The sequence below is a fragment of the Ranitomeya variabilis genome, chromosome 5, assembly GCF_051348905.1.
Source record: "Ranitomeya variabilis isolate aRanVar5 chromosome 5, aRanVar5.hap1, whole genome shotgun sequence".
NCBI lineage: Eukaryota > Metazoa > Chordata > Amphibia > Anura > Dendrobatidae > Ranitomeya > Ranitomeya variabilis.
In genome coordinates, this window is record NC_135236.1 from 512653678 (window position 1) to 512678477 (window position 24800).

General features: G+C 43.7%; 1 protein-coding gene across 9 annotated transcripts in view; it reads right to left on the reverse strand.

Annotated features, from left to right (window-relative positions):
* ABLIM3 (actin binding LIM protein family member 3) overlaps positions 1-24800 on the reverse strand; it is a 222284-nt gene that overhangs the window by 73864 nt on the left and 123620 nt on the right. For 6 of the 9 annotated variants that reach the window (XR_013215818.1, XR_013215814.1, XR_013215816.1 and 3 more), the window contains exon 2: positions 13599-13739. Coding sequence is in view for 1 of the 9 variants with exons in the window: in XM_077265770.1 (XP_077121885.1) it covers positions 13599-13739; positions 16407-16419 (154 nt within the window). In the remaining 8 variants the exon portion in view is untranslated. Of the gene's footprint in view, positions 1-13598; positions 13740-16406; positions 16435-24800 lie in introns of those variants that run through there. The other 3 variants (XR_013215819.1, XR_013215817.1, XM_077265770.1) reach the window with 1 other exon arrangement.

Sequence of the window (24800 nt, forward strand, 5' to 3'; positions counted from 1 at the left end):
CCACACTGATTCCATCCCTAGACCATATCTTCAACCTATCACTAACTTCTGGTACCTTCCCCTCTGCTTTCAAACATGCCACAATCACACCTATCCTCAAAAGCCATCCCTTGAGGGCTATGTCCAGCTATCTCCCCATATTTTTGCTCCCATTTGCTTCCAAACTCCTTGAGCAGCACGTCGTCCATGCTGAACTTTCTTCTCACTTTGTATCTAACTCTCTTTGACAACCTACAATCTGGCTTCCGTCCCCACCATTCCACTGAGATTGTCCTGACCAAAATTACTAACGACCTACTTACAGCCAAAGCTAACAAACAATTCTCTATACTCCTCCTTCTGGACCTGTCCTCTGACGTCGACACAGTTGACCACTGCCTCCTCTACTACAGATCCTCTCTTCCTTTGGTGTCAAAAACCTTGCCCTATCTTGGATCTCCTCATACCTTACCAACCGCACATTTAGCATTTCCTACTCCCATACTACCTCTTTATCTTGCCCCCTCTCTGTTGGTGTCCCTCAAGGTTCTGTCCCAGGACCCTTACTCTTCTCAATCTATACACTTGGCCTGGGACAACTCATAAAGTCCTATGGCTTCCAGTACCATCTATATGCTGATGACACTCAGATCTACCTCTCTGGCCCAGATGTCACCTCTCTGCACTCCAGAATCCCAAGCTCAATGTGGACAAATCTGAACTAATTAGCTTTCCTCCATCACGCATATCTTCCCTACCTGAACTACAGTGCCTTGAGAAAGTATTCGCCCCCTGGAACTTTTCAACCTTTTCCCACATATCATGCTTCAAACATAAAGATACCAAATGTAAATTGTGGGTGAAGAATCAATAACAAGTGGAACACAATTGTGAAGTTGAACGAAATTTATTGGTTATTTCAAATAGAAATTCAAAAACTGAAAAGTGGGGCGTGCAATATTATTCCGCCCCTTTACTTTCAGTGCCGCAAACTCACTCCAGAAGTTCATTGTGGATCTCTGAATGATCCAATGTTGTCCTAAATGCCTAATGATGATAAATATAATCCACCTGCGTGTAATCAAGTCTCCATATAAATGCACCTGCTCTGTGATAGTCTCAGGGTTCTGTTTGAAGCACAGAGAGCATCATGAAGACCAAGGAACACAACAGGAAGGTCCGTGATACTGTAGTGGAGAAGTTTAAAGCCGGATTTGGATACAAAATAATTTCCAAAACTTTAAACATCCCAAGGAGCACTGTGCAAGCGATCATATTGAAATGGGAGGAGTATCATACCACTGCAAATCTACCAAGACCCAGCCGTCCCTCTAAACTTTCATCTCAAACAAGGAGAAGACTGATCAGAGATGCAGCCAAGAGGCCCATGATCACTCTGGATGAACTGCAGAGATCTACAGCTGAGGTGGGACAGTCTGTCCATAGGACAACAATCAGTCGTACACTGCACAAATCTGGCCTTTATGGAAGAGTGGCAAGAAGAAAGCCATTTCTCAAAGATATCCATAAAAAGTGTTGTTTAAGGTTTGCAACAAGCCACCTTGGAGACACACCAAACATGTGGAAGAAGGTGCTCTGGTCAGATGAAACCAAAATCGAACTTTTTGCCAACAATGCCAAACGATATGTTTTGCGTAAAGGCAACACAGCTCATCACCCTGAACACACCATCCCCACTGTCAAACATGGTGGTGGCAGCATCATGGTTTGGGCCTGCTTTTCTTCAGCAGGGACAGGGAAGATGGTTAAAATTGATGGGAAGATGGATGGAGCCAAATACAGGACCATTCTTGAAGAAATCCTGTTGGAGTCTGCAAAAGACCTGAGACTGGGACCTGCCTTCCAACAAGACAATGATCACAAACATAAAGCAAAATCTACAATGGAATGGTTCACAAATAAAAATATCCAGGTGTTAGAATGGCCAACTCAAAGTCCAGACCTCAATCCAATCGAGAACATCTGTGAAAAGAGCTGAAAACTGCTGTTCACAAATGATCTCCATCAAACCTCACTGAGCTCAAGCTGTTTGTCAAGGAAGAATGTGCAAGAATTTTAGTCTCTCAATGTACAAAACTGATAGAGACATACCCCAAGCGACTTGCAGCTGTTATCGCAGCAAAAGGTGGAGCAACAAAGTAATAAGTTAAGGGGCCAAATAATATTGCATGCCCCACTTTTCATTTTTGAATTTCCCAAAAAATTTAAAATAACCAATATATTTTATTCAACTTCACAATTGTGTTCCACTTCTTTTTGATTCTTCACCCAAAATTTACATTTGGTATCTTTATGTTTGAAGCATGATATGTGGGAAAAGGTTGAAAAGTTCCAGGAGGCCGAATACTTTCACAAGGCACTGTATCTATCAAAATAAATGAAATCACACATTCCCCTGTTCCCGAAATCCGATGCCTTGAAGTTACCCTTGACTCTGACCTGTCCTTCAAACCGCACATCCAAACTCTCGCCACCTCCTGTCGCCTCCAGCTCAAAAAAATTTACAGAATCCGTCCTTTCCTCAACCCTCAAGGTATGGGGTGGCATTTCTTTGGAGGGCCGAACAGCCCTCCATTTGCTCGACAGAGGTAGCCTGACTGCCATTAGGTACCCAGATTAGATCCTCAGACCCCTTGTGAGACCATATGCTGGTGCGATTGGCCCTGGGTTCCTCCTAATGCAGAACAATGCCAGACCTCATTTGGCTGGAGTGTGTCAGCAGTTCCTGCAAGATGAAGGCATTGAAGCTATGGATTGGCCCACCCGTTCCCCAGACCTGAGTCTGATTGAACACATCAGGGACATCATGTCTCGCACCATCCACCAACGTCACGTTGCACCACAGACTGTCCAGGAGTTGGCGGATGTTTTAGTCCAGGTCTGGGAGGAGATCCCTCAGGAGACCATCCGCCGCCTCATCAGGAGCATGCCCAGGCATTGTAGGAAGGTCATACAGGCATGTAGAGGCCACACACACTACTAAGCATCATTTCCTTATCTTGAAGCATTTCCACTGAAGTAGGATCAACCTATAACTCCATTTTCCACTTTGATTTTGAGCATCATTCCAATTCCAGACCTCCGTGGGATATTAGTTGTGATTTACGTTGACCATTTTTAGGTTTTATTGTTCTTAACACATTCCACTATGTAATGAATAAAGATTTACAACTGGAATATTTCATTCAGTGATATCTAGGATGTGGGATTTTAGTGTTCCCTTTATTTTTTGAGCAGTGTACATACACTGCAATATAAAACACACAAAAACATTACACAAACATCCAGCGCAACGGATTGGGAAATAAAGTCATTCTACTGCTTGTGCCACTGATTGTAAATCATCAAGGTATTGCCAGTATAATTAGTTGTTGTATTGATTCCAATCATGCTCCCTTGAAAATGTTGACTTTGTGTGCTGTATCATTGGTCAACACAGCATCACTTGAATTAATACATAATGATAGATACATTATATATAATATAATAAATACAAGGCAGAATAAAACTTTCAGTGTAATAATTCCATGTATGTACATGAAGGGATTATTATTTCTAATTACAAGTTTAATATATGTGAGACATAGTCCAACTTTCACTCTTGCCTTATTCTAAACTGTAAACAAATATATTAGATAAACTATATGGGAATATTATACTTTATGGTCTAATAGTGTCGCAGTGGGGCTATGTTGTCTATAGGTTTGATGGTGAGAGACTTCACATATAGGTCATCATATAGTATTCAAATTGAACTCACGCCTAGATGACAGGTTGATGTGATACAAGAATGATTGCTGAATTTATTTTCACCGTCGGTGATGCTGGGAGCATTAGTAATCCTCAGCCAGGGAGTTACATGGGGAAAAGAACAGTACACAGAAATGGGTTATATACTACAGTGCCGGTCACTATTATTGGCACCCCTTCATTTTTTTCATAGACAGTAAAATATCTTCAAAAATAAATGGAAATTAACCATAGTTACATCCTCAGAATTTTGTAATTAGTGGTCCAAAGTAATACAACAATAAAACATTGTTTTTCAATGTACATGTTGCAACTGCAAACAAGAAGCAGAATAAACAGCATGTGCAGCAATAAATGAACCCCTAATTAATACTTGGTTGCACACCCTTTGGCATTGATGACAGCCTCAAAATGTTTCTTGTAGCCATCAATAAGCTTTCTTGCACTTCTCAGCTGGTATTTTTCCCCACTCTACCTTTGCAGTTTGTTCAAGCTCTTGAATGTTAGCAGGATTCTTTTTTCCCAATAGCAGATTTCAGCTCACCCCAAAGATTTTCAATGGGATTGAGGTCAGAACACAATGCGGGCCATTTTAAAACAGTCTTTTTTCCCTTTCTCAACCATTTCTGTGTACTTTTGGATGTGTGCTTTGGGTCATTGTCTTGCTGGAGGACCCATGATCTTTGACTCAAACCAAGTTTTATTACACTGGGTAGGACATTTTGCTCTAAAATCTTTTCATAATTTTCTGATTTCATGATTCCTGTGATACGGTCAAGGTCTCTAGTATCAGATGCAGCAAAGCAACCCCACAGCATTATGGATCTCCCACCATGCTTAACTGTTGATTGTTGTTAACTTAAGCTTCATTGAGCTGTCTATAAACAAACTGTTGCTTTGCATTGCCAAAAAGCTCTATTTTTGTTTCATATGTCCACAGAACATTTTCCCAGAAGGATTATGGTTTGTCAAGGTAATTCTTTGGCAAAGATCAGTCGTTCCTTTTCTGCAGCAATTGTTTCTTCCTTGGCCTTTGCCCACAAAGCTCTGCCTGGTTTAGTGTGTAGCGTACGGTACTTGATGAAACCATGACTCCAGACTGTTCCAGATTGGCCTTCAGGTCTGTGGAAGTTTGATGTGGTGTTTTTCCCATCATTCGCCCCAACCTTTAAAGACATCTCTTGTCAGTTTTCCTCTTTCCCCCACATCCAGGGAGATTCTTGATGGTTCCATGCTTGGTAAACTACTTAATAACATTGCGCACTGTTTAAACTGGGATACCAAGGTCTTTGGAGATGGCCTTATACCCCTTGGAAGTCTTGTGATTGCTAATAGCAGTTCTGATTTTATCATACAGCTCCTTTGTCTTGACCATTGTGACAAAGGAACAGGGCCTACCTTGTGGCTTTTTAACTCCTTTCCGTCATCGGGCGTAACAATACGCCGATATCGGACAGGCTCCCTTTGATATGGGCTCCGGTGGTGAGCCCACATCTTTTCCGGCATGTCAACTATTTTGAACAGCTGACAAGTGCCGCTAACAGCCGTGGGAAGAATCTCGATCCTTCCACGGCTGTTAACCCATTAAATGCCGCTATCAAACTCTGACAGCGGCATTTAACACGCGTTCCGGCAAGCACAGCAGAAATCCACCCATCTGTGACCCCCATCTATCTAGATGTGTCGTGAGCACCTTGAGCCCACAGGTGCTCACACAATTTTACAATGTTGATCTGGCGCTCTACGTTGAGCACTTACTATGGGGCTTTCATCTAAATCTCCAAGTGGCGTGATTCGGATGAAACCCCCGAGGGATCCATTCACTATAATGAGGCATTAGTTACTCTGGCCTCTGCTCAGCGTTGTCCTTGTGACGGCACTTTTATGCACACTTAAAAGATGGACACCACCGGATTAAAGGTCAGACATCGTCCACAGTGTCTCCATCACGCGTTTTAGAGATTTACATGAAATCCCCGGTATAGGGCTCAGCGCAGAGAACAGGATAAATGTGTGCCAAGTCTTACTGCAATTTTTGGGAGGCAGAATGAACAAAGTGAAGAATTGGTCTTATTTATTTTTTACATCGTTCCTTGTGCGATATAATTGATTACATGACTTTATTGTTTGCGTCGGTACGATTACCGCGATACCAGATTTATATCGGGTTTTTGTGTTTGGTTGATGTCACACACAAAAATTTTTATTTTTTTGCAGAAACAAGTTTTTGCATCGCCATATTTAGAGAGCTATAATTTTTCCATATTTCTGCCGACAGTCATGTGACTGCTTGTTTTTTTGCGGGATGAGTTGATGTTTTTATTGATACCATATTCGGGTACTTTACATTTTTTAAAGCTTTCTATTCCAATTATTGGGAGGCAGAATGAACAAACACCAGGAATACAGGATTTTTTTTTTTCTTTTTAATGCCTATCCGCGTATGGTATAATTGATAAGGCAGCTTTATTCTCCGGGTCAGTACGATTACACATTTATATATTTTTTATGTTTTGGCGCTTTTACACAATAAAAACTATTTTATTGAAAAAATTATTATTTTTGCATTGCTTTATTCTGAGAGCTATAACTTTTTTAAAATTTTTCAGCAGATTGAGTTGTATGGTGGCCTGTTTTTTTTTCAGGCCAAGATGACGTTTTCAGCAGTACCACTTTCTTCTACTTTTTTTTCGGTAGCATGTTGATAAAGCATAATTTTTTGCCTTTTTTTTATGTTGTTCACTGAAGGAGCTAACTGGTGGAACAGTTCTATAGATCAGGTCATTCTGGACGCAGTGATATCAAAAATGCGTACTTTTTTTGTTTTGCTTTTTTCATAAAAAATTTATTTGTGAGTGCAATATATATATATATATATGGCAACATGGCAATGATCGGGCCCCCGCTATGACTTTCTTCCCTCTGCCTATTCGCTAAATGCGGCGATCGCACCATTTAGGGGGTTAGTGTGCAGGGAGTGATGCTAACAACGCTCCTGGCACTCAGTGCTGGGTGTCAGTTGTCTGAATCAGCTGACACCTTGCGGCTATCACGTGCGCACAGCCTCTGTGCGCAAAATCCATAAGTCCAAGGTCGGTAAGAACAAGGCATATGGATACATTCCAAGATTGTAAAGGGGTTAAAGGGAACCTGTCATGTAAAATATCCTATTAACCTGCAGATATGGGGTTAATCTGCAGGTTATTAGCATGATGAAGTCGTGTAACCACCATACTTAAACCCCTGTTACTGGGAGAAAATTACTTTTATTCCTCTCGGCAGCCTCAGGCTTTCAGTAAAAGAGGTTGGCCATAAAGGCTTTAGGCACTACTCAGTGATATATATATATATATATATATATATATATATATATATATATATATATATATATACAGTGCCTTACGAAAGTATTCGGCCCCCTGGAACTTTTCAACCTTTTCCCATATATCATGCTTCAAACATAAAGATACCAAAAGTAAATTTTTGGTGAAGAATCAACAAGGGGAACACAATTGTGAAGTTGAACGAAATTTATTGGTTATTTTACATTTTTGTGGAAATTCAAAAACTGAAAAGTGGGGCGTGCAATATTATTCGGCCCCTTTAACTTAATACTTTGTTGCGCCACCTTTTGCTGCGATTACAGCTGCAAGTCACTTAGGGTATATCTCTATCAGTTTTGTACATCGAGAGACTGAAATTCTTGCCCATTCTTCCTTGGCAAACAGCTCGAGCTCAGTGAGGTTTGATGGAGATCGTTTGTGAACAGCAGTTTTCAGCTTTTTCCACAGATTCTTGATTGGATTGAGGTCTGGACTTTGACTTGGCCATTCTAACACCTGGATACGTTTATTTGTGAACCATTCCATTGTAGATTTTGCTTTATGTTTGGGATCATTGTCTTGTTGGAAGACAAATCTCTGTCCCAGTCTCGGGTCTTTTGCAGACTCCAACAGGCTTTCTTCAAGAATGGTCCTGTATTTGGCTCCATCCATCTTCCCATCAATTTTAACCATCTTCCCTGTCCCTGCTGAAGAAAAGCAGGCCCAAACCATGATGCTGCCACCACCATGTTTGACAGTGGGGACGGTGTGTTCAGGGTGATGAGCTGTGTTGCCTTTACTCCAAACATATCTTTTGGCATTGTTGCCAAAAAGTTTGATTTTGGTTTCATCTGACCAGAACATTTTCTTCCACATGTTTGGTGTGTCTCCAAGGTGGCTTTTTGCAATGACACTTTTTATGGATATCTTTGAGAAATGGCTTTCTTCTTGCCACTCTTCCATAAAGGCCAGATTTGTGCAGTGTACGACTGATTGTTGTCCTATGGACAGAATGTCCCACCTCAGCTGTAGATCTCTGCAGTTTATCCAGAGAGATCATGGGCCTCTTGGCTGCATCTCTGATCAGTCTTCTCCTTGTCTGAGATGAAAGTTTAGAGGGATGTCCGGGTCTTAGGCTGGTTTCACACTTGCGTTTTGATCTGCAGCGTTTGTAAAAAAACCCGCATGTGGTGAAAAAACGCATGTAAACGCGTGTAAACGCTGCGTTTTTTTAGACGCATGCGTTTTTGCATGCAGTAAAAAAAAACGCGGCATTTTGACGCATTTACATGCGTTTTTTCCTGCGTTTGCGTTTTTGAAACGCATGATGAGAAGTGTGTGACAGCTGCGAATCATCAAAATCAACTAGAAAACCCACTATTAATAGAATTAGCTAGGGTTAGGGATAGGGTAAGGATCCCTAGGGTTAGGTTTAGGGTTAGGGTTTGGATCCCTAGGGTTAGGGTAGGGTAGCTTTTTATTAGAAGAATGTCCTGGTCACCAGGTCACTGATAAGCCACCCCCCACCATCAAGGTGATAAAGGGATCCAAACCCTAAACCTAACCCTAACCCTACCCCTAACCCTAGGGATCCAAACCCTAACCTTAACCCTACCCCTAACCCTACCCCTACCCCTAAAGGTACCTTCACACGAAGCGACGCTGCAGCGATAGCGACAACGATGCCGATCGCTGCAGCGTCGCTGTTTGATCGCTGGAGAGCTGTCACACAGAACGCTCTCCAGCGACCAACGATGCCGAGGTCCCCGGGTAACCAGGGTAAACATCGGGTTGCTAAGCGCAGGGCCGCGCTTAGTAACCCGATGTTTACCCTGGTTACCAGCGTAAAAGTAAAAAAAACAAACAGTACATGCTCACCTGCGCGTCCCCCAGCGTCTGCTTCCTGACACTGACTGAGCTCCGGCCCTAACAGCACAGCGGTGACGTCACTGCTGTGCTTTCACTTTCACTTTAGGGCCGGCGCTCAGTAAGTGTCAGGAAGCAGACGCTGGGGGACGCGCAGGTGAGCATGTACTGTTTGTTTTTTTTACTTTTACGCTGGTAACCAGGGTAAACATCGGGTTACTAAGCGCGGCCCTGCGCTTGGTAACCCGATGTTTACCCTGGTTACCAGTGTAAAACATCGCTGGTATCGTTGCTTTTGCTTTCAAACACAACGATACACGGCGATCGGACGACCAAATAAAGTTCTGGACTTTATTCAGCGACCAGCGACATCACAGCAGGATCCTGATCGCTGCTGCGTGTCAAACGAAACGATATCGCTAGCCAGGACGCTGCAACGTCACGGATCGCTAGCGATGTCGTTTCGTGTGAAGGTACCTTAACCCTAGGGATCCAAACCCTAACCCTAACCCTAGGGACCCTAGGGATCCATAGGGATTGGCTATTATGTTGACCTGGAGACCAGGACATTCTTCTAATAAAAAGCTTTGTTCAATGTGGACACCCCAAGATATACGGTATTGCTATAGAGTACTAAAAATATAAACTCGGAGAGTATTCACTGTCATATTGTTAGGGTTAGGGTTAAGGTTAGGGTTTGGATCCCTAGGGTTAGGGTTAGGGGTAGGGTTAGGATCCCTTTATCACCCTGATGGTGGGGGGTGGCTTATCAGGGTGTATTCTTGTTTTTTTCTATAAAAACGCATGCGTTTAAAACGCAAGCAAACGCATGTACGCAAAAACGCATGCGTTTCCATAGATATCAATGTATTTTTTGCCGCAAATCAAACGCAAATGAACGCATGTGTTTTTTTGCGGAAAAAAAACGCCTCTGAAAATTACTACATGTTGCATTTCTGCAAAAGAACGCATGCAGCAAAAATTTTAATGTTAAACATAGGGAAAAAAAACGCATGCGTTTTTTTCGGTAAAAACGCTGCAGATCAAAACGCAAGTGTGAAAGCAGCCTTAGTAGATTTACAGTGGTATGATACTCCTTTCACTTCAATATGATCACTTGCACAGTGCTCCTTGGGATGTTTAAAGTTTTGGAAATCATTTTGTATCCAAATCTGGCTTTAAACTTCTCCACAACAGTATCATGGACCTGTCTGTTGTGTTCCTTGGTCTTCATGATGCTCTCTGTGCTTCAAACAGAACCCTGAGACGATCACAGAGCAGGTGCATTTATACGGAGACTTGATTACACACAGGTGGATTATATTTATCATCATTAGGCATTTAGGACAACATTGGATCATTCAGAGATCGACAATGAGCTTCTGGAGTGAGTTTGCTGCACTGAAAGTAAAGGGGCTGAATAATATTGCACGCCCCACTTTTCAGTTTTTGAATTTCCACAAAAATTTAAAATAACTAATAAATTTCGTTCAACTTCACAATTGTGTTCCACTTGTTGATTCTTCACCAAAAATTTAAATGTGGTATCTTTATGTTTGAAGCATGATATGTGGGAAAAGTTCCAGGGGGCCAAATACTTTTGCAAGACACTGTATATAGAGTATATAATTGAAAAAAAGGTGCAGCACTAGCAGCAGCTGAGGATAATGGGTGCAAAGTCCCCAAGGCAAAACCAAATGTCGACAGTATCCAAACAAATAGGGGCAGTACTCCAAGGTCAAAAAAATATAAATAGTTTATTGACCAAGGCCATCCCTGACCTCCTCACCTCCAGCTGCCATGACAAAACAAACAAAAACAATGGAATTCCACACACCACTGGTCACTGTCAACCAAGCATAAAATAAGAGAGGGTGGGAGGGATGTTCGCTGGTCCTGTATCCCGGATAGAAGCAGTTGCTCCACAGTACTCCTCTTCTTACAAGGTACCCTAAGATACCCCACCCCCCCACAACCTCTTAGGCTGTGTGCACACGTAGCAGATTTTTCACGTTTTTTTGGCGGCTTTTCGCTATAAAAACGCTATAAAACCGCAAAAAAAAACACTCACATTAAGCATCCTATTTAATAGAATGCAATCCGCATTTTTTGTGCACATGCTGCATTTTTTTCCTGAGCGGAATCGCATTCCAGAAAAAAATGCAGCATGTTCATTAAATTTGCGGAATCGCGGGGATTCCGCACACCTAGGAATGCATTGATCTGCTAACTTCCCGCAGGGGGCTATGCCCACCATGCGGGAAGTAAGCAGATCATGTGCGGTTGGTACCCAGGGTGGAGGAGAGGAGACTCTCCTCCACGGACTGGGCACCATCTAATTTTTAAAAAAAAAAATAATTAAAATAAAAAATCATGATATACTCACCTTCGATGGCCCCCGGAGTCCTCCCGCCTCTCAACAGTGCACGTGGCCGCTTCCGTTCCTATAGATGGTGTGTGTGAAGGACCTGCGATGACGTCGCGGTCACATGACCGCGATGACGTCGCGATCACGTGACGCGAACGTCATCGAAGGTCCTGCACACACACCATCTATAGGAACGGAAGCCGCTGAGGATATCGGCTGTTTTTGTTTTATTTTTTTAATTATTTTTAGCATTCTATCTTTTACTATTGATGCTGTAATCAATAGTAAAAAGTTGGTCACACTTGTCAAACACTATGTTTGACAAGTGTGACCAACCTGTCAATCAGTTTTCCAAGCGATGCTACAGATCGCTTGGAAAACGCTAGCATTCCGCAAGCTAATTATGCTTGCAAAACGCTAGTTTTCTGCGGGAATATGCATGCCAATTCCGCATGCGATATACCCACGGCAGGAGTTGCAGAATTGCCGTGGAAATTTCCGCGGCAATTCTGCAATGTGTGCACTTAGCCTAACTCAATCCTAACCAAATGCCCACTGTGTGACCTATCTTTCATGTCTACATGCAAAACTAAAATGTAACCTCTCCCTGGCCTCCTACTTTCAAACCCCTGCCATGTCCAGCTCTACACTTGCTGCACCCATTCCACCCCTTTCTTAGTTAGCATGGGATATTATAAAAGTGGAGGCATCTGGAAGAGAGAATAGGTAGGTCACTATACACTTGGGAAGTAGCAGACATTTTTTTCTGTCATTTTGAAATCTAAAGCCTCTTTCACACTTCCGTCTTTTCAGATCCGTTGCAATGCATCGTTTCGGGAAAAAACGGATCCTGCAAATGTGCCCGCAGGATCCGTTTTTTCCCCATAGACTTGTATTAGCGACGGATCGTGACGGAGGGCCACACGTCGCATCCGTCATGCGACGGATCCATCATGTTTTGGCGGACCGTCGTCTGGAAAAAACGTTCAATGTAACGTTTTTTATCTGCATTGGGAAAATGACACATCCTGTGGCATACGTCGTTGACTAGAATGGAAGCCTATGGACGCAGGATCCGTCGTGACACGTCGTATGACGGAATCCAGCGCTGGAATCCGTTTTTTTACACTGAGCATGCTCAGAATCAGGAATTTTTAGCCAATTGGCCAGACAGGCCCCAAATCTATATAAACCTGGCCTGGGGCGTCACCCCCAAATGTGCCAGCAAGACTCCTGCCAGCCTGAAGACAGACAGCCAGTCAATATATTGGTTTCCCTATTTTACAGTAGCCAATCACATTTGGGAGACTCCCATTTTTAGGCATGGAAAACGGATCCGTCAAAAAAACGGATGAAACGGATGGTAAAAACGGACAAAACGGATACAACGGATGCATTGCATCCAATTTTCACTATTTTTTATGCATCTGTCGATATGTCGCGCTGACGCATTGTGACGGATTAAAAAAAACGGAAGTGTGAAAGTAGCCTAACATTAAGAACATGACAAAAAGAAAAAAAAATTAGTAGCAAATAGTGATGAGTGAACGAGCTTGGATAACATCTTATCTGAGCATGCTCAGGTGTTATCCGAGCATCTTCGGCCGTGCTCATAGATTAGGTTCATGTTCCCATGGCTGCATGATTTATGAGTCTTAGACAGCCTGAACACATGTGGAGATTCCCTGTTTGTTAGGGAATGCCCACATGTATTGAGGCTGTCTAACACTCATAAATCATGCAGCCGCAGGTATTAGAACATAATATTCAAGCACGCCCAGATGCTCAGATAACACTCAAGCATGCTCAGATAAGACGTTGTCCGAACATGTTCGCTCATCACTATTGCAAATATTGTGGGTGTGTGTGCGACAGTATCTTTGTTTATAAAGTCATCTCATTCTCATGGAAATTAAATTTAAAAGCCAAATAATCACCATTCTCCTAACACTTGCTATTAATCATGCTTCTGTGCAAGTCTGCTTCCTCAGATATAAGCCACCGACAGAGATGTCTGGCAGTGGCTCTCTCATACAGAACATAGAGCTTGGCAGAGTGAGCATTTCTGTGTATGGGGTTGTTGGGCAAGATAGCTACCAGCTCAAAGCAAACTACTGTACAGCTGATATCTATCTATCTATCTATCTATCTATCTATCTATCTATCTATCTATCATGTGTGAGTGGCTTTAAAGAATGCTTGCATTGCTTTACTTTTGGTTTCTTTAATCTCTAGGAATTACAGCTACTGTATTTATTTCTAAGAAACACACGCAGATTGGCGAGTTGTACCTTGACAGGTGAAGCAACGGATATGGAAGTGGTTGGTCTGCACTCTCACTACTTCTCCTTTACAGGTCTCTCTACACCGGTAGCATTGGATGGGTCCGCTGCTTCCTGATGAACTATACGAGTTATGTGGGTAGGGCATTGCTGGAAAAAAGACAAGAAAGGCTTGTTACACACAATTCCAAATCACATTTTTATCAAGTTGCTCTTATTCTCTATGTAAACAGTACACATTCAATTCATGAAATAACAGCCACCAGGACTATTTTATTTATTCCTGATGCTTATATAGCACTGACATATTCCACAGCGCTGTACATAATGTCGCCATTTACAGCAATCCCTGTTACCAATGGGTCTCCCAATCTAATTTATCTATCAATCTGGTAATACACACTGGGTTAGTTTCATAGGAAGTCAATAAATCAATAAGGAAGTTATTTGGAGATTGGAAAGAAATAGGAAAACCTGAAAGAAACCTATAGAGAATCTAGAAGACAACAATTCGAACCACTAAACCACCACACTGTCCTTAAAGGGAACCTGTCGTGTGAAAAAATGTGATTTACCTTAAGGTTATTAACTGCAGGTTAATTCTGTTCTGAACCTGCCTGGTGCTTGCACTTAGAGCCCCACTGCCTGGAGGAAAAGAGCTTTATTCCTCCTGGTCAGTCACAAGGGTGGCTCCAGCATGGGGTCAGTCACCACACTGTGTATAGATAGAGGTGGCACTGGCTGACAACTGGCCGTAATGCTCAGCTTTCAAAGAGTCAGTGTCGGGGCCATGGTTCCAGCTGTCGTTTTTTCCCTTTTGTCCAAGGATCACAATCTAACTCACCCAAAAACTAACCATTCCCTGGACAATAAGAAAAGTTCCCATTCATTGCCTAGTAGAGGGTCTGGTGTAGCACCACTGCAGCATCCAGCATCCCGCCATGATTTTATTCTGGAGCAGAAACGTCATTAAATACTAAAACTGAGGAATCGTCTCCCACATTCCTACAATCCTATGGCTACATTCCTCAGTATAGTCTTCAGTGATGCTGAAGCCAAACAGCAGTTCGCTAAGAGGTTTGATTGTATTAATTTGAGCATGATGCTCTGAAGGCAGATGCTTGGTGAAAGCCTCCTATTCATGCTCCTCACATCAGATACATCAAGATAACCTTTTCAGACACTGCACAGACTTGCTCTGCGGCTCCTGGGTTTCCAGCCATAGATATGCTGTCCTAACCTGCTATTACCTTCAGGGGCCGCGGTAACACTCAATGGCTGTTACACAGGTTATTCCTTCGCCCTACATTATTCTGTTCACAGCCTGCCAGCACCTGCCCTTACATTCCAGAAAAGCTTTCAGAGAAAAATCAGAGATTTGGCATCACACTCATATATTAGGTTACCCAACTATTTCAGTTTTCTAATTAGTGTAAACAGGTTGAAGATAGTTCCGCACATGCCAATTGTTACGCTGCAATTTTAAATCCTATAAATGATACTGTCAAACACTTCACTGTGATGTCTCCAGACCAAAGTGGTCTCCAACGCTTTCAGAATTGGAATGGAAATTTATGCTGATTTCTATCAATAAAAATGCTCAGTGCATCAGAAAGATAATGATCTAAACCAATCTGCACTAGTTTTGCGTGCTAACTGGTATAAAAAGAGTACATCGCTACATAATGAGGTATGGTTTCTTATTAGAGGTGCTGTTTATTGGTGCTGGGGGGGTAACACTAGAACATATTTATTTAAAGTAAAAATAGTTAGCAAAAAAAGATGTGACAATCACATATTTAGCTTTATCGTTAGTACTAGTTAACACACGGATGCAGCACCCCATACCTCAAGTGGGGCTCACAATCTGATTTTGACATCTCTCACAAATATACAAAAGGTGCTTGGAAGCTAAATTGCTTGAATACTGAAAATAGCCCAGAGAGATAGAATAAATTGGGAGGGATACAATAAATGCAAATGTCGCTACATTACATTTTATTATGTTTTAGAGATCCCAGATGGAGTGAACCAGGGGGAATATACAATCGCTATGCAGTTTGTGCCCCTTAGGACCTAAGGAGTTCAAGTGACTAATAAGTTTGACAAGTACAGTTCTTAATCCTTCAAAAATATTCTGAAAAAATCCCAAAATTAGTTATTTTTAATTGATTTTAAAGTATATTTTTGGTGTGTGTCGCTATGAGAAACATTGAATATTCGCTAGTTCTGAATTCTCCAAAGTGGTTCATCTTGCTATGAATAATCATTGTGTTTATAGGAGAATGGGTTATTGCTAAATAATCCAAACAATGCTGGATTTTGTATTCACATGAAATCAAAACTGTAAAGTTATGGCTGGCTTTTAGCAGACCCAGATATGATCCTTAGTCAAAATGCGGGAAATTACGGTACCTTCTTTATTAACTAGTTTTGATTTGGCTTCAGACCATACTACTCTTGATAAACTCAAATACACTAAATACTCTCATCATATCCATCAGATAATACTTTATTTTAGCCTAGGAGCACAAGCCTAAAGTACCCACATAGTGATGCATCATCAATAAACATAACCTATCTGCTGGGACAGCATTAATCAGAGCCTGGCTGCAAATTTGCAGCCCAGGCAGATATATTTTTTTCTCCAAAATTTCTCAACATTTCAAGAGAAAACACTGTTAGAAAATCCAGCCAATGACTATAGTGAGTAAGGAGACTAGTCCAGCACTGCAGCTCTCCAGGTGTGTTAAGTCCCTGCCGGCATCACTGCATGGCTTTCCATCTTCCATCAGGCAGACACACCATCATACTTACCCCTCCGGGCCATGCTGTAAGTTCTGCCCTCTGCATGCTCCATGCTGTGAACCTCATGTCTCCTGCCTGCTGTTTGCATTCTTCCTGGCTGTGTGCTTAGGGGGGCGGCGCCGACACTCCCTGATTCTTATAGAGACTGTGTGCACCTTCCTAAGGTGTCCCCAGCCAATTGCCAAGAGGTATCAGGTACTTAAGGCATCTCCACCCATAGGGAGATGCCTGAGCAACAAACTCAGTCTGCGCACTGCTACTGAATTGTCCTCTTTTCCGCCTCTCTTGGGGCGGCATAACCAGACCCATTTCTGTGCTCTTTGTGTCTTGTTTCCTGCCTCCCTGGGGGCTGCATACCCAGGCCTGAATCCTTTGTCCAGTACTTGTCCCCGTGTCCGTTTCTTGTACCTGTTCCTATCCTTGTCGGTTTCCTTCCCTCCTCAGCTGTGTGTAGCTTTGTGTCTGCTCTACTTCGCTCTATGCTCCGGCAGCTCTGCTCTCCGCATCCTGCGGCTCTGCTCTGCATCCTGCGGCTCTGCTTTGCTCTCCACATCCTGCGGCTCTGCTTTGCACAATATACAGCTCTGCTCTGCTTTCCGCATCCAGCATCTCTGCTCTGCTCTCTGCATCCAGCGGCTCTGCTCTGCTCTCTGTGTCCTGCGGTTCTGCTCTGCTCTCCGCATCCTGCAATTCTGCTCTGCTCTCACCCCTCACCCCGTGGCTCTCTGTCCCTCCAGTCTGTACTGGTTACCACCTGTTCCCTTATCCCACCTGTACCTGCCTGTGTTTCCATGCCTCCTGAAGCGGTTCCTGTCCCTCCAGTCTGAACTAGTTCCTAACAGTTCCTGTCCCTCCAGTCTGAACTGGTTCTTATCTGTTCCCTTTTCCTACTCCTAGCTGCCTGTGTTCCGGCCCTACCCCTTACAGTCTTGATTCCTCCGGTCTGTTCTGTGCCCACCTGCCTGCTAGAATGCCAGCCGTGCCCATCTGCCTGCCAGAGTGCCAGCCGTGCCCGCCTGCCTGAGTGCCAGCTGTGCCCGCCTGCCTGCCAGGGTGCCAGCCATGCTTGTCTGTACTTGCCTGCACCTGTCTCTAGTGTTCCATCCCCCAGTGGGATCAGCTGCTACAGCCAGACACCGCCCTGGAGTGGTACCTGGTAGCTACCTGCCGCACAAGCCTGACCTCACCACTAGAGGCTCCAGTGAACACCAAGGTAGCTGCTTAGTCACGCCCCTCCAGGATAGTCTGGTTTGTGGCACAGTGGGGCCACAATCCTCGCTCGCACCACCCAGTCAGGGCGCGAGCGTTACAAGATGATTGACAGGTCTTTCCCACAGTGAGTGACCTGTCAATTACCTGTAGCAGAGCTGGGAGAATCCATCTTGGAGCTCTGCCAGACTAGTCTTGTCTCTGTCCCAGGCCAATTATTCCAACTATATTTTCTCTGAAACACTGAATTGATTTAGAGAAGGATTGTACAGCCAGCCAGGGTTTGATTCATGCTTCCTTTGGTTTAGGCAGCATGAATCAAGTGATAGGATCCATTTAAAACTCCAATAAATTCCTCCACTTTAAGCAAATTCATCAAGTAAAGAAATGTTGCCATAGTGCCTTGATTATGACAACCATTATGCCTCATAATACAATTAGTTTAACCCCAAAATGACTGTCAGTTTGGCCCCATAATAATACCTAAACTCTAATTATAATAAAACTCACTGCCATCCTAATAATAACACAGTACCACTAAAAAAATCAAACTAATCATTATGAGAAACAAATTTTTCTTCCACGTTCCTTATTTAAAGGACAAAGCGCCATATAAATTAGGCCACTTGTATGCCAGTTTGTCAGTCTGCAATACTAAGAACAATGAAATAGTCTACCCAACAAGCGCAACGGACTACCCATCGTCCAGTAGCCTTGCCTTGCCTGGACTGCTTGGAATTTAGCAATCTCTAGATATTCAAAGGTGCAACAACCACAAACCACAAGACAGTTCCCTATTTTCCTGACAAACTGTTTTCAAAATTACCCTTTAGGCATTCTGCACTACACACTTAGCTCAACGAAGATGTCATCATAAAGGCAATGGAGGGTTAACACTGTGATGACAGCATTTTATCTTAATTAACCAGACATCTATCTTCAGTAAGCCAGGAGTCATTGACTGTTATCTACATGTTGAGTTTTGAATTCATGTGTTTCTTTCTGGTTAGTCAAGAAAACACCGGGTTTTGTTCATATAAGCCTGTAATATTGACTTGTAAGTTGACATTGGATGTAACATATTGTGATATTATCGTATATGTCCTGTATTTGGTGGCGCAGAGTGTCAGTATGCTATAAGTCCTTGCAGCGACACCAACAAACCTCCACAAACGGTTTGTAAATAGTTAAAAATATAGAAAATAGTATACACCTAGGTGTATACAGGTACGCGCTGGATAATAGCAGATTAAGATGGTGCTAAATAGCCTGTATAATAAAATAAGCTTAAACACCAGAAAATGTATGCTGTTGTAATATCTAAGTAAATGTGACTTTGCACGGGTACCAACTTAGTGGGTGCCAATAGCTAAAAGAAAGAGAGGGATTAGGTGGGGAGCACATACACGTTTGCCTACCTCCAGTGATGAGTCCTTAAAGAACTGGAGGGCTGTAGTACTGCTGCCGTAGTTCCAGGAAGAATCCAAATGAACCGGTAAAAGTCCAAGCGAGTGGCTGCTCCGGCCGGTAGCAGCCACCTAGAAACTAACCTCCGGGTGGGAGCAGGATCCTGTAGATCCCTGAGGAAGGAGACAGTCGTCTCCGAAATGCGTCGGTTGATTGATCCTCACTGCACTCCGTACTCACTCTCACTCTCGGACTCGGGCAAGCGGTCACGTGACCTGTGACGTCACGAAGGTCCTGTGTACTACCCGGACTTACCGCTCTTACTCCACGCGGCGTCCGGCTCTACAGGATCCTGCTCCCACCCGGAGGTTAGTTTCTAGGTGGCTGCTACCGGCCGGAGCAGCCACTCGCTTGGACTTTTACTGGTTCATTTGGATTCTTCCTGGAACTACGGCAGCAGTACTACAGCCCTCCAGTTCTTTAAGGACTCATCACTGGAGGTAGGCAAACGTGTATGTGCTCCCCACCTAATCCCTCTCTTTTTTTTAGCTATTGGCACCCACTAAGTTGGTACCCGTGCAAAGTCACATTTACTTAGATATTACAACAGCATACATTTTCTGGTGTTTAAGCTTATTTTATTATACAGGCTATTTAGCACCATCTTCATCTGCTATTATCCAGCGCGTACTTGTATACACCTAGGTGTTTACTATTTTCTATATTGTGATATTATCCTGGATGACTTCAAAGCCAGAAAAATTGAACAATGATGTTTGCTGATATGTTGATTACACATTGTCCAAGCCAGTTAACTTGTTGACTTGCAAAACACAGGAGGAAAAAGTATATAGATTAAATAATTAAACAATGTGAGTTGATCTCGTCACCATTCATCCCCTTTACCTCTGGATGGTGGCTTGAAGGACAGTTGTTAACTATAAAAAGAGGATATATGAGCCTCTGTAAGATATACCTCCAGACACAGAGAGTAGGCCAAGTGTTGTGAATTCCGTTCTCGAACTCCCTCCTGTGGTCCTGAATGGTACTTTGGCGAGTTCTGTCCGTGGACTCCCTCTGGTGGCTGTGAGTGGAACTTCTGTTTCTGAGGTTGCTTCCTCAGCTGCCCTCGTTTGCGGCTAGGCTGGCTTCTCTATTTAACTCCACTCAGATCGTTACTCCATGCCAGCTGTCAATGTATCAGTACTGGTTCAGATCTCTCGGATCTTTCTGATGACCTGTCTACTCCAGCACAAGCTAAGTCCCCGCTGGTTCATTTGTTGTTCATTGTGTACTGAATATGTTTCTTAGTGCTTGCTAAGTTCTAGTCCAGCTTGCTAACATGATATTGCCTTGCTAGCTGGAAGCTCTGGGTTGCAGAGTGGCACCTCCGCACCGTGAGTCGGTGCGGGGGTCTTTTTGCACACTCTGCGTGGCTTTTTGTAGTTTTTTGTGCTGACCGCATAGATCCCTTTCCTATCCTCAGTCTATCTAGTAAGCCTGGCCTCCTTTGCTGAAACCTGCTCATCCCTGTGTTTGTGACTTTCCTCTTAACTCCCAGTTAATATATGTGGGGGGCTGCCTTTGTCTTTGGGGAATTTCTCTGAGGCAAGGTAAGGCTTATTTTTCTATCTTTAGGGGTAGTTAGCTCTTAGGCTGTGAAGAGGCGTCTAGGGAGAGTTAGGTACGCTCCACAGCTATTTCTAGTGTGTGTGTTAGGCTTAGGATTTGCGGTCAGCAGAGTTCCCACTTCCCAGAGCTTGTCCTGTTTTTTAGTTTAACCATCAGGTCATTCCAGGTGCACCTAACCACCAGGTCCATAACAGTACAGCTGGCCAACAAAGTGTTAATGCATCTCAATAGAGGGATAAGAGAAGTTCTGAGACCATTTTTTTTTCTCTGCAGTGTGTTTTGTCTTTCTTTTCCCCTTAACCTCTGGGTGGTTCAGGACTCAGGTGTAGATATGGACATTCAAGGTCTGTCCTCTTGTGTTGATCACCTCACTGCGAGGGTACAAAGCATTCAAGATTATGTAGTTCAGAATCCTATGTTAGAGCCTAGAATTCCAATTCCTGATTTGTTTTTTGGAGATAGATCTAAATTTCTGAATTTCAAAAATAATTGTAAACTGTTTCTTGCTTTGAAACCCCGCTCCTCTGGTGACCCCATTCAGCAAGTAAAAATCATTATTTCTTTGTTATGTGGCGACCCACAAGACTGGGCATTCTCCCTTGCGCCAGTAGATCCTGCATTGCTTAATGTAGATGCGTTTTTTCTGGCGCTTGGCTTGCTTTATGACGAACCTCTCTGTGGATCAGGCAGAGAAAATCCTGCTGGCTTTGTGTCAAGGTCAGGATGAAGCGGAGGTATATTGCCAGAAGTTTAGAAAGTGGTCTGTGCTTACTCAATGGAATGAGTGTGCCCTTGCAGCAATTTTCAGAAAGGGTCTTTCTGAAGCCCTTAAGGATGTTATGGTGGAGTTTCCCACGCCTGCTGGTCTGAATGAATCAATGTCCTTGGCTATTCAGATCGATCGGCGCTTGCGTGAACGCAAGGTTATGCGCCATTTGGCGGTGTCCTCTGAGCAGAGGCCTGAGCCTATGCAATGTGATAGGACTTTGACCAGAGCTGAACGACAGGAACACAGACGTCAGAATGGGCTGTGTTTTTACTGTGGTGACTCCACTCATGCTATCTCTGATTGTCCTAAGCACTCTAAGCGGTTCGCTAGGTCTGTCACCATTGGTACTGTACAGCCTAAATTTCTTTTGTCCGTTACTCTGATTTGCTCTTTGTCGTCCTACTCTGTTATGGCATTTGTGGACTCAGGCGCTGCCCTGAATTTGATGGACTTGGAGTTTGCCAGGCGCTGTGGTTTTTTCTTGGAGCCCTTGCAGTATCCTATTCCATTAAGGGTAATTGATGCTACGCCTTTGGCCAAGAATAAACCTCAGTACAGGACTCAGTTGACCATGTGCATGGCTCCTGCACATCAGGAAGATGTTCGCTTTTTGGTGTTGCATAATCTGCATGATGTGGTCGTGTTGGGTTTGCCATGGCTACAGGTCCATAATCCAGTATTGGATTGGAAATCAATGTCTGTGTCCAGTTGGGGTTGTCAAGGGGTACATGGTGACGTTCCGTTGTTGTCAATTTCTCCTTCTACTCCTTCTGAAGTCCCTGAGTTTTTGTCGGATTACCGAGATGTATTTGATGAGCCCAAGTCCAGTGCCCTACCTCCTCATAGGGATTGTAATTGTGCTATTAATTTGATTCCTGGTAGTAAATTTCCTAAGGGACGGCTTTTCAATTTATCTGTGCCGGAACACGCCGCTATGCTGAGTTATATAAAGGAGTCCTTGGAGAAAGGGCATATTCGTCCGTCATCATCACCGTTGGGAGCAGGGTTCTTTTTTGTGGCCAAGAAGGATGGTTCTCTGAGACCCTGTATAGATTACCGCCTTCTCAATAAAATCACGGTCAAATTTCAGTACCCTTTGCCTCTACTGTCTGATTTGTTTGCTCGGATTAAGGGGGCTAGTTGGTTCACCAAGATAGATCTTCGAGGGGCGTATAATCTCGTGCGCATTAAACAAGGCGATGAATGGAAAACGGCATTTAATACGCCCGAGGGCCATTTTGAGTACCTGGTGATGCCATTCGGGCTTTCTAATGCTCCATCTGTGTTTCAGTCCTTTATGCATGACATCTTCCGAAAGTATTTGGATAGATTCATTATTGTATATTTGGATGATATTTTGGTCTTTTCGGATGATTGGGAGTCTCATGTGAAGCAGGTCAGAATGGTGTTCCAGGTTCTTCGTGCTAATTCTTTGTTTGTGAAGGGGTCTAAATGTCTCTTCGGAGTTCAGAAGGTTTACTTTTTGGGATTCATTTTTTCCCCTTCTACTATCGAGATGGATCCTGTTAAAGTTCAGGCCATTTATGATTGGACTCAGCCTACATCTGTGAAGAGCCTTCAGAAATTCCTGGGCTTTGCTAATTTTTACCGTCGCTTCATCGCTAATTTTTCTAGCGTTGTTAAACCATTGACTGATTTGACCAAGAAAGGTGCTGATGTGGTGAATTGGTCCTCTGCGGCCGTTGAGGCTTTTCGGGAGTTGAAACGTCGTTTCTCTTCGGCCCCTGTGTTGTGTCAGCCAGATGTTTCGCTCCCTTTTCAGGTCGAGGTTGATGCTTCTGAGATTGGAGCAGGGGCTGTTTTGTCTCAAAGATCTTCTGATGGCTCTGTGATGAGGCCATGTGCTTTCTTTTCTAGAAAGTTTTCGCCTGCTGAGCGTAATTATGATGTTGGCAATTGGGAGTTGTTGGCTATGAAGTGGGCGTTCGAGGAGTGGCGACATTGGCTTGAGGGAGCCAAGCATCGCGTAGTGGTCTTGACTGATCACAAGAATCTGACTTATCTCGAGTCTGCTAAGCGGTTGAATCCTAGACAGGCTCGATGGTCGTTGTTTTTCTCCCGTTTCAATTTTGTGGTTTCATACCTTCCGGGTTCTAAGAATGTGAAGGCCGATGCCCTTTCAAGGAGTTTTGTGCCTGATTCCCTGGGAGTTCCTGAGCCGGCTGGTATTCTCAAAGAGGGGGTAATTCTGTCTGCCATCTCACCTGATTTGCGGCGGGCGCTGCAGGAGTTTCAGGCTGATAGACCTGACCGTTGTCCAGCAGAGAAACTGTTTGTCCCTGAGAGATGGACTAGTAGAGTTATCTCTGAGGTTCATTGTTCGGTGTTGGCTGGTCATCCTGGGATTTTTGGTACCAGAGATTTGGTGGCTAGGTCCTTTTGGTGGCCTTCCTTGTCACGGGATGTGCGTTCTCTTGTGCAGTCCTGTGGGACTTGTGCTCGGGCCAAGTCCTGCTGTTCTCGTGCCAGTGGGTTACTTTTGCCCTTGCCAGTCCCGAAAAGGCCTTGGACGCATGTTTCCATGGATTTTATTTCAGATCTCCCTGTCTCTCAAAGGATGTCGGTCATCTGGGTGGTTTGTGATCGCTTCTCTAAGATGGTCCATTTGGTACCCTTGCCTAAATTACCTTCCTCCTCTGATTTGGTTCCACTATTTTTCCAGCATGTGGTTCGTTTGCATGGCATTCCGGAGAACATCGTGTCGGACAGAGGTTCCCAGTTTGTTTCAAGGTTTTGGCGGTCCTTTTGTGATAAGATGGGCATTGATTTGTCTTTCTCTTCGGCTTTCCATCCTCAGACAAATGGCCAAACTGAGCGAACTAATCAGACTTTGGAGACCTATCTGAGATGCTTTGTTTCTGCTGATCAGGATGATTGGGTGACCTTCTTGCCATTGGTGTTCGCCCTTAATAATCGGGCCAGTTCGGCTACTTTGGTTTCGCCTTTTTTTTGTAATTCTGGTTTTCATCCTCGTTTTTCTTCAGGGCAGGTTGAGCCTTCGGACTGTCCTGGTGTGGATTCTGTGGTGGACAGGTTGCAGCAAATTTGGACTCATGTAGTGGACAATTTGACATTGTCCCAGGAGAAGGCTCAACGTTTCGCCAACCGCCGTCGCTGTGTTGGTCCCCGACTTCGTGTTGGGGATTTGGTTTGGTTGTCATCTCGTCATGTCCCTATGAAGGTTTCTTCTCCTAAGTTTAAGCCTCGTTTCATTGGTCCTTATAAGATTTCTGAAATTCTCAATCCTGTGTCGTTTCGTTTGGCCCTTCCAGCTTCTTTTGCCATCCATAATGTGTTCCATAGGTCGTAGTTGCGGAGATATGTGGCGCCTATGGTTTCCCTCCTGCTCCGGTGTTGGTCGAGGG